The following is an 11078-nucleotide window of genomic DNA, read 5'->3' on the forward strand; positions in this document are numbered from 1 at the left end:
TCACATGTTCAAACCATGGTGTATTTCAATTAAGTCACTTAACCAATAGTGTATTAACTTTTGCACAATTTCGATACTTTTTTCTAACTAATATACATATATATATTTCTTTATCAACTGCGGAACAATATTATTACACTTATAACGTATCACTAAGTACATTCAATTATTCTAGTACGAGTATCAAAAGCTAAAAAAAAAAATGGACCGTAAATTTATGTAGCGATGGGTGATTATGAGCTAGTTAAGAGATATGTTTCTTAGGTATCTTTACGCTCAAGTAATACTATTCGCACACATCGACCGGGAATTATGGACTAGGTTATGTCTACAGCTCCAAGTTAGCCATGATCTCGCACACTGGGATGGACATATGCAAGTAGTTCAGTTCCGACGAAGGTTTTGAGCTCCCACTCGTCGCAATTTCAATTCGGATTAGTATGAATGCGGCTTCTATTGGCCCAATCCTTGGGAGGGCTTGCCCAAAATGCGGCGCACCACGGACTCAGTTAGCCAAAGGAGTAAGGCCAAGAGGGTGAGTGCATTGATGGTATGGATGGTGGCTGCATAACCGTAGGCCTCCGTCAAGATGCCTTTAAGGAAAATAGTAATGATTATTACGTTTCACACACAATATAACCACCATAAAACTCACCAAGAATTGGGCCCATGGCAAACGAGAATATGGTGTTGAAGATGAGCTGCAGACCAGATGCAGCTGGCAAGCGGTTGAGCGGAACGTAACTGGGTATTATCAGAGGTGAGAAGATGGTGCGGAATGCCTTGCCGAAGCCGATCAGCAGGAAGACGCCGATCATGACCTCGTAGGAGTCGGTAAAGGCCACCACCACGCGGCCCACGGCGATGCACAGGATGCCGAAGGCAAACAGCACACGGTTATCCAGCTTCACCTTCTCCAAGGCGAGCGGAGCGAGGAACCTCACCGATATATCCATGCAGGCCAGCAGCGACATCACCAGCGAGATCTGTGTATCCGTGTACCCAAAGCTGTTCAGGATGAATGGGGTCAGCACCGAGAAGTTCATCTCGCCAAACATCATGATGCTCATGCCGACGGCCAGGTTGACAAATGTGAAGTCCCGCAGAAGATCCAGATCGAAGAACTTGCTCACCTTCTGGAAGAAGGTCATGCGCTTCTTGGCCTCCTCCTCGGCAACTTCGTCGGCCAAATTATTGAGCAGGTCCACGTGAAGCGACTCGGCGGTCTTTTGCAGCAGTGCCTTGTCCTCTGCACAGGTGCAGCGCAGGAGCTCATCCTGACCAGGCCGAGAATACACGCTCGTCTTGCTGGCATAGCGATCGAGGTCCTCGCGCTCGCGATTGAAGTAGTTTGGCTTGTACAAGGGCGCAGCGGATGGAGTGTCTGGAGCCTGGTCATGGCGATTTTGTTCCAGTCTATCGAGATTCTCACGACTTCTGGATGAAACCTGACGCATCAGAGCTTGACGAGTGCGAGAGCGAGCTCCGCCCGCGCTCTCCGAGGTCAGGGAGAGCTTCGATCCAAACCAACCGTCATTGGCACGGGCCAACATGGGAGTTCCTGGCTCGGTGATCTCGTAGCCCGGCCTCTCGGGATCATCGACATTGAAGAGGTACTGGGACGAGAAAAGGCCTCGCTTAGAACGTTTCTGATACTGACAGTACTTGCACTCGTAATCCTTCCACGGATCATTGCTGGGCGACAACAGATTGCCATTGGCCTCCAAAAGTTCTGGTTGCAGCTTCTCCGTCTCGGGAATCCCTTCGATTATACTGGGAACTGGTTTTTCGGGCTTCTTCACATGCCAAAGCACGGGTTGCAAGGTCAAAGCGCAGAGAATGGCATTCATGGCGATTCCAGCGTAGATCAGAATAGTGCCCTGGGCTCCATAGTAGCCCAGCAGGATGGTGGACACCTGCGGAAAGAATATGGGTCCCAGGCCAGTGATCGTCCACGAGAAACCGGTGGCACGACGCCGCTTCAGCTTAAAGTACGTATTGACCGCCAGAGAGGTGGCGGCCATGGCAAGACCCAAGCCGATACCAAATATCGCCGACAGACAGATGATATACTGCCAGAAGGTGGTGCAAAAGGCCGACAAGAAGATGCCCAGGAAGGCCAGAATGGTGCCGGTCAGGGCCACCTGACGGAATGTGAACCGCCGGAACATGGCGCCATTGACAATGCCTATGGACAAGAGAATGAGATGTTTGTATCAGCAAATGCATCATCGATGGAGCGTTGGCCAGGTGAAACTCACCTACTAGCGAGGAGATTGCCATCACCACGTTCACAATGGTCGTGGTTTGCTTGGCATCGAAGCCCAGGGACTGCATCCGCACCCTGTAGATCAGGCCATACTGCTGCAGAGCCGGGAAAAGGAAGAACTGTGCGGGAATGGGAGGATAGGGAGATTATTATGCCATCCCATCCAGACTGCTCCAACTCGGCCACGCTATATCACTCACGTTATTCAAACCGGCTGCCAGACAGACCACCCAGCCCCATCCCCCGTCGGGCGCCACAAAATCCGGACCCAGATCGCTCTTGTCGCGACGCTTGGGCTTCTTTGGCTTCGTTGTGTCATTGTACACTTGGGTGTGATTCTTCTCCGTTAAGCTGGATTTTTCCATTGTGGCGAGATGTGATCCTGAAAGTGCAAAGACGTTGATTAATGGCACTGCCTGTGTCGTTTCTTTTTTTAGTTCAAGCCTTTTTGTCGCTCAAGGCAGAACATACAGGGCCTACTATGGTATAGTATTCACTGATTTTTAACATTTAAGGAGTAGGAATATTGCGCTGTAGACAACCTCCTATAATGCGACAAATGACCTACTCGATAGTGTGCTAATTAGATACGTACATACAAGGCTAAATGATAAGCAAATGTCACATTTTTCGAGGAAATCAGTTGGTGCTCTCATCGAAACAGCAGAGATTAGCAACTTTGCAGGTTAACCCATATCCAAACTGGCATGGCACTTAATTAATTACAACTTTTAAGCTCTTTATTTATGCACTTAATTTGTGGTACTTGGGAACTTAAAGAACGTGAGGAATCTTAGTGTTTGACTACGATTTCCCACCACTTTAAAGTGCAAAGTGCTGAGTAAATCGTGTAAATTAAAAGCACATCCACACTTTTCATTAGGTAACACCTATTTTTCCCGAGAGCTCTCTCACAAGTTCTAAGCAGGCGTTAAATGCTCAACCCATACCAATGCCATATAATGTCTAACGAATCTAGAAATTCACATCACTTGGGACAACATATGCCCATCCGGCGATTTTCCAAATTACTAGGTATCAGACTCCATCGGCAATATCAGTTGAATCGGCGACACACCTTCAACGACTCTTTGCCGTGGTAACGGGTGGCGGGGGAGATAATGCTCTAATTGCTAATTGGGATCGCAGGAGATAGCTGAATTGCCGGAGTCATTATTATATGACAGTCATAGGCATTTATGAACGGGGCGGGGTCGATAGACCACTCGATCGACTGGGGCTCCATCGTATAGATAGTTCTATTTTTTTGATTTGCCATCATCATGGGTGCGACTCACAACATGGAGCTTGGTTATGCAAGGCACGCTCTAGCTGTCCCGCTAAAAACTGATGCAATTTGGTGATCTCGAAGGGAAATCACTTAGCGGGTGTGTGTGCTTTGCATTGGCGCAATGATTGCAGATCGGAGATCGGAGATTGCTGATTGCTGATTGGAGCGGAGTGCGAAAGCCGCCAGACCGGACCATCAAAATGCGGCAATGCGAGACACCATCGTTGTCATCGTTCGGTTCTTGCGATAATCAAAGGACAAGTTGTAAAAATAAAAGCAGAGCTCGGCGGATCGCGGATCGTGGATCGTGCGGATCGCACAACCTCGGCATCTCGTTTATTTATGCATCGATAATGCGGGGACGAGTACAGCTGGTGCACTGGGGATATGTCTTCATTCAGACAGTGCTGCCCCGGAAGACCCGTCCCATCATCATCGCCATCATCAGCCATGGAACTTCATCGAAGCGTGCCATAAATTGACGCCCGCCCGCTGACGCAGTCGGTCTGAAACCAGGTCTGGGATGGAGGGATCGAGGGGTAGAACCAGAAGTACAAAACCCCCGACGATGGCACTTAGCAGACTTTAAGTTCCAAGCCATCGATCAACTGAGAAAAGCTGGATGAGAGTCTGGCCATCTAAACAGGATGGGGTAAGGAATATGCTAAAGTTAAGAGGGATTGATTGTGTTATCATTTCTACGAAAGTTAATACATAAGCAATCCAGTTTCTGAACAAAGTTTAAAGGAATTATGTATTTACACAAATAACTTCGTTACCATGTGCTGGCATAAGCGAGATTTGCAAACTAACTCTTAGGTATTCGGAATAAAAAACTAACTTCTAACATTCCTTCTTGATTTAGTAGTAAAAATATCTAAAGATGTTGCCTACTTTTAGCCACCTTTTTAGACAAACTGGAGTCTTTACCAATGCATTAGATGCGTTAACAAAACGAAAGTTAGTCGTGTTCAATTTCATGTACTGCAAGAGTGTCAATGCGATAACATTGATATTAAACCACTACATTATTAACATATCGACTAGAAGTGATTAGAAACAAACACTCGACTAGTTTGCTACACTGTACTTGCAAACTCATCGCATGACATTCCATATTCCTCGTGAGAGCATTGGGGGGCGATACTTTCGCTCTGAGTTGTCGGAATATCGAGCATGTCGGAGAGATCGGACGATCCAGCGATCCATCGATCCACCGACTCACCATATTCCGGTTTTTGGGTCTTCGGGATCGGTGGGGCATGTGCCGAGTGGTTTCCGCAATTTGTCGTCGATGTTTTCTTATACATGACATTGTATTTTGCGCCGTCATGCCGCATGGGCAACAATTTTGTGTGGAAAAACAAATACTCATGCTATGATAAAGTTGGTAAGTGCTGGCTGTTTGGTTGGTTAGTTGGGGACAATTGGTTATTTCACCGTTATTTTTTATTATTTTTTTTTTAATACCCCCCTTCCCCACTTCGATTTGTCAACATGCAATAAAATACAAATCACAATTTGACTGGATGGTTGAAGCCTATTTTTGGATAACCCGTTCATCGATAAGACGCTTGTGCCTATAATTTTGCATTTTAATGAGGGGGCCGGTGAAGAAGAAGCAGAAGTCAATAAACAAGGGATTCGCTGGGCTTATTGCCGTCGAATGGCGTTATCTTTTGTACGATAAGACGGGCCCCAACGAATGGAAAGCCGCGTATTCCCTTTGGCGATCAGACAAAGGAACCGAATGCGTCCAAGGATTGGCAAATACTTTTCGCATTGGCCAGATAAGAATCGATGCGGATACCAGTGCCTGTGATAACACAGTTGAAAAGCACGTGCTATTTACAGGGAATCTGTCTGTCTAGGAACTTGCATGCGAACACGTTGAAAGCAAACGGGAAAATTGGTAGTTCTACGACCATGCCATTATGTGATAAGATAACGCAAAAATTGGCAGATTAAAGCATAAAAAACGCAGTTCGAAAACCCGAATAATCTTCGTTTCAAGTCCGAATCGCTAAATGGGCTTTTCCGAAGATTCCAAATCCGCCATGATGTGATCTGAGATCAAAGATTAATCTTAAGGTTAAGGCCTCAAGTGAAGAGCTGTGCACCAATGACTTCATTTCTCTCGGTGCACCAATTAACGGGCCTACCAAACTCTAAGCCTTATCGCAGCCGAATGGCGAACGGTCGGCCCTGTGGATGAGTCACTCGCTCGGCAAGATAGAAAGATAGATAGATAGGGCCCCGATGGCGGCACTATTGATTAGGCCGATCGCCGGTTATCTCTGGGCGGGACGAAGCGGAGCCGGAGAACAAATGGTGGAAACACTTGTACTTTCTCAAGTTCACGACATGCCCACCACTCAGGCACACAGACGGAACAAAAAATACAAGGAGCGAGCGTGTAGAACAGGTGCAGCTAATGGGCGAACAACTATCCAACAAGCTACCCATTGATACACTCAGAGAAAGAGATATCAGTGTGTTATCAGGAGCTAGCATATAACATGGGTATCTTAAGGATGTCATTTATACAATCATTTATTTATATATATGGAAATATAAGACGTTATCATATTATAGAAGAGATGTAGAGGTTGTAGAGATATATTAGTTGAAGTGTGAATGGATTCACACCATTACGACCACTTATTCGTTCTAACTAACTAGATTTTCTCCCAGTGCTTCCACACGCAACGGAAGTTTTCTCCAGCATTTTCGCTCAGCCAATTGGCCCCTAATTGAGATTAATCGGTTTGCTTTGTGGTGTAATAAACGGAATCGAATCGTATATACAACATATGAGTATATGAGTATATGAGTATTCATTCACAACATATAGTATGGGTATGTGAGTACATGAGAGGCGTCAACGAATTGGCGCTCAGATCGTTTTATTTCACAAGCAAACGCTTCAATTAAATTGTGTCAATGAGAATTGATTAAAGCCCAGCGATACGCGCGTAATTGATTCGCTGCTAATGAGAAAAGTAAGAGAACGCCCAACTTTCAGCTGATCAAATAAGAGAACAATCATATATATGTATCTACAATCTGTTTGGAGGTGAACTTAAAGTTTGTGAAGCGCGGAAAGGGAGGGAATCATTGGACTTGCGAACTGAACGCTTGGTCGTAAATAATATTATTATAATCACCCACTGGTATGGATGGATATACTATATGGAGCTATCATCCATCCATCTATCTATCAATGGGATTGCTGCCCGAAGAGCTTAGCTCTTTTTTCAGAAGATTACAATGGGAACGGATTCCGCTTTGATCTGATTGGGGAACATTATTAAATGATTTAGTATTCGAGGGAGGCGAAAACAAATAATTCCACAATGCTTTCAAGTTGAGTGTCTAGTCTAGAAAATGTGTAAGAGGAAATATTAAGTTTTTTATATCGACGCAGTACGAATGCTATCAAAACAATAGAGTTCCATAGAATACTTTTTATTTAATTATTTGTTTCGGAAGTCATTTTGAGAATATTCATGTGATCTGTAGTTAAATATACGTATTATCAGGTTCCTGGCGTGATTAACTAAAATAGTTCCTCGTTCAAAATGGTTATTTGTATGCACAAATATGTCAAACTCTCGTTTTTTAGGGGCGTACTCGGTGTTTGACGCTATAATGACGCTGAAATCGTTGTTTAGAGGAAGTGATTTGTATGCATATAAGGCTGAAACCGGTTTTTTAGAGATCAACGTCGATGGGAGGATGGGAGGAAAGTCCCGCACAAATGCGTGCTGCCTTTTGCAGCATCAAGGTGTCCAATTAGGGTTTATTTCGGTAATATAAACGCATCGAATCGTAAACTGCAATAAAGACCCCCTGGTTGCGTTCCACAGAATCTGTGGTCTTCCTTCCGATCCCCGAGTTGTTGGCGCCTGCTACTTTCGTGGAACTCTTGTGGTGTAGAACAAACTGCAGAATGCATAAGACCCAAGCCCAGCTGAGTGGGAACCAATCTCGGGCACCAAGCCATACAGTTGAACTTCGCTAACTCGAACAAATGGTTGGGTGTCGGTTTTGGGTGGGCTTTGCTGTGCTAGAAAAAGTTCCCGCCGCTAATTAGTAGTGCAACAAGTGCAAATGGTGGCGGTGTTGCTTGGTTGGTTGGATGGTTGGATGTGTTTGGAAATGCAAAACATAACTTAAAGCATTGACACCTGGTGGCGACAACAACCAACTGAAGTTGCACTGTGGCTTAGACGCTTTTTCGGCTTTGTTGTTGGTGGTTGTGCAGGGTCGGGCGATGATGGTCGGGCAATGGCAGGAGGAGCTCAATGGGGCTGCTGGTTGGCATGGCAGCGGGCGTCATGCTCGCTTTCAATAGGGACTAGAAATGGCTATTAATACTCCAGTGGGCCTGGACAAAGTTATCATTCATGTGCTGGCTGCCAGCACTCAATTGCATCGGAGATTATGAGCAACGTGTTCGGTGCTTGCTATTTTAAGGCGCATTTCGAATGATTGTTATTGCCCGAAGGCCTGAAGCGAAGGCCCCTCACCCGGCCACAAAATAATCCCAACACCCGGCACATTCTCACATGTGTGTTTTGTGTGTGTTCTCTGCGATTCTCGAAGTGAAAATGGTATAGTAGGGATAGGGAATGGGATTGGGTTAGGGAATGGGAAATGGTAATAGGAGTGGGTAGCCCAATGGAATAGGAATAGGAACGGGAACGGGAATGGGAATGTCAATCTCCGGCGCAATCCCCATACCATGTCCATGTCGCTTTCCTATGCAAAGCGTTTAATGCACATTTCAGACCATTCCTAGGCACCTCTCCCCTCCGCTCCTCTCCTGCTCTTCACTTCTTTTATTTTATTATATTTTTTGTTTAATTTTGTTTTTTGTTTTTCGGTCTTGAGTGTGTGTGTTGTTCGAGTCTCTGATTTTTGTGTTCAGCCAAATAAACTCACGTACTTCAACCCGACTCCCACCAAGTGGTGCCTTCCGTGAACTGAAGTGCTCCGAGGGCCCGAAAGGAGTGCACTGCGGTGCACTGGAGAAACCCAAAACCAATCCCAGAAATTCTCTTGGGCAAACTGGCCAATGGTTCCAGTTTCAATCCCCAAATGCTAATGCCACTTGGGTGTGCTGTCAAACAAGACAAGTGGCTGACACACGATCTGCGAGGAGGAGGAGGCGGAGTAGGAGGTTCACTAAGATAAAAAATGACAATTCAATAATGCAAATGCATGGTTATAAACCAAATACTTATCTGCATAACTTATTGATTGGCCTTGCTTTTGGCGGCAAGAAATTAGTGCACACACCTGAATGTTGATAAACAAACTGTTGATATAATACCATCATATAATCATATTGCTTTGTTAGTTCTCCTTTTCTGAATATTCATTGTGAAGAAGGCAAAGTAGCATTTCAAAGCTTTTCATTGAAATAACCCTCCAACTATCTACGAGTATCTGGCATATAACAGTCTGCCTTTTTGGATTGGCTTATCACCGCTTGAGATTCTGGACTAGTAGACCTTTGCACCGGCTCCTTGTCCATTGCAAGTTTTGCGGAGGGTGGATAGACCATTATTATACATTATACATCAATCCGGTAATCATCATCATCATCGCACAAGCAGCAGGCTTAGAAACTGTTGATTCAATTGAGAATCAAACTAAATGCGAAATTTACCATCAATTTTCCAGATGAATGCGCTCGAATGTGCTCCCATACGAAGGCCAAAATGTGGGGGCGCACAGGTGATTCCTTTGTTTACCCCATTGCAAAATGCAACAGGTTATCTATCTGGTGGGGAGTTAAGTCGGAATTTCAGACAGCATTTCGCCAGCTCGCTTGTGAGCCAACTGCAAATACCATGGAAACCTTGGCAACCAACAATGGTTATCATCAACGGCCAACAATATTCGGTTGCTCTTGAATGCGTTCGGATGCCTTTTAATCAAATAATCGGTCATTATAAGCCAGGCCTCGAGTTAAATCGGGATACTTTCATAATTAGCCGTTTATGTTGGCTTTTGCATTCATGCTCATTTGGGCGTAGACCAAAGGATTTACAAAGTATTTTTACCACTCGTGATTACAAAACAGATTATAGATTTTTATACTACTATATATATATATATATAGAAGTTCAACATGTATTTAATGCAGCACTTACATATTGAAATGTGTGTGAACAATACAGTCTGCCTTGATTCGAGAATATGCAAGTTCTTTCTAATTCATCAAAAAAAAGGCGCTGCTAAAGCTTTCGATTACTTTCGAAAATTAACCTAATTTACTGGTCCACCCTAATGGCGGCGCCATAAATGCATTCCCGCTCTCGAAAACGTGGACTCCTTCCATTCCGGACACCCGGATTTCCAGATTCAGGACAGCACCTGAGGCCTGACAGGCGGCGGTGGGGAAGGGGGAAGGGGGCAGAGCAAGGCACCAGCACATCATAAAAATGTGTAATTCAATTTGGTAAACATTTTCTGCTCCCCGTCGATGGTTAGATGAAAAAAATACACATGAAAAATGCTGAAACCTTTGGCGAAACTCAATTTGGTTCCGGGATCAGATCAGACTGGGCAGGGGATTATGGGTTGGACTAGACGGATCCCACCCAACTGGATGGTACATACATATGTACATACATATGTACCATGTGAAACCATTATGGAAACTACAGCTAATTCATAAACTCAATTTGGGCTCTCTCACTCGAGAGAGAGAAAGAGAACAATCCTATAAGGTTTAATTCACGAATTTTCAAATCACACGTTTTTAATGCCTTCTAATTACGGTTTATGGCCAAAGACAAAGCTTCTGAAAATCCCCTACACCCAGAACAGTGGGCTACATTTATAGCGGGCATAGTTCAAAAGTTTCACAAAATCACCTTATATTGAATCGCAAATAACAGTCACACATCACCTAAATGAATAGCATGGTTGCGTTTTTATCGTTTTTATGTTTTTATATTTTTATATTTTATATTTGCAAATTCAATAAATTCTTGTTCGGTTCTATTGGCACTTAACTAACATCTTCACTTGTTGATCGACACGAGACTTACGGTGGTAACTTGTTGCCAATTCGCCTGCGGGTGTGTTGGAAATCACAGGTTAGCAGATGTCTTGATGATCTGCTAATTCTAACACTTTTCCCTGTGCACTGAGTGCAGCACAGAGAATTCAAAAATATATGCACAGTAACAAAAAGAGAGTTCAAATACGACGACGACGACACACGACGGCTACGGAAAACAAACAGCAAGTGCCGCAGAACGGGACAGCGTTAAAAAAAACAGCGTGTGGCTCAGCTGTTCTCTTCGGACGGCACACAATATTTGTACTGCTGCTGCTGCTGCTGCGCTGGTGCTTCTAACAGACAATAACTCTTTCGTGGTAGCTCGATTCCATGGAACTGCCACCTTCTTTCGCTCCGTGTACGTCCGCTCGTCGGTGTGTTTACTGTTACGCGGCCAGCAGTCGACTTGCTGCTGTTCCACGGCTGCGGTCTGCTTT

The 11078-nt window shown here is 44.7% G+C and overlaps 1 protein-coding gene across 1 annotated transcript; it reads right to left on the reverse strand.

Annotated features, from left to right (window-relative positions):
• Nucleotides 1-11078, reverse strand: LOC6726443. The gene is made up of 5 exons (XM_016172361.3): nt 10628-11078; nt 2470-2651; nt 2262-2388; nt 656-2188; nt 1-593 (listed from the first exon to the last, which is right to left on the reverse strand). Exons 2-5 carry the CDS (start codon nt 2632-2634, stop codon nt 454-456), a joined length of 1965 nt encoding a protein of 654 aa, XP_016040004.1. The 5' UTR covers nt 2635-2651; nt 10628-11078; the 3' UTR covers nt 1-453.

Source organism: Drosophila simulans, chromosome X (genome assembly GCF_016746395.2).
Source record: "Drosophila simulans strain w501 chromosome X, Prin_Dsim_3.1, whole genome shotgun sequence".
Taxonomy (NCBI): Eukaryota; Metazoa; Arthropoda; class Insecta; order Diptera; family Drosophilidae; genus Drosophila; species Drosophila simulans.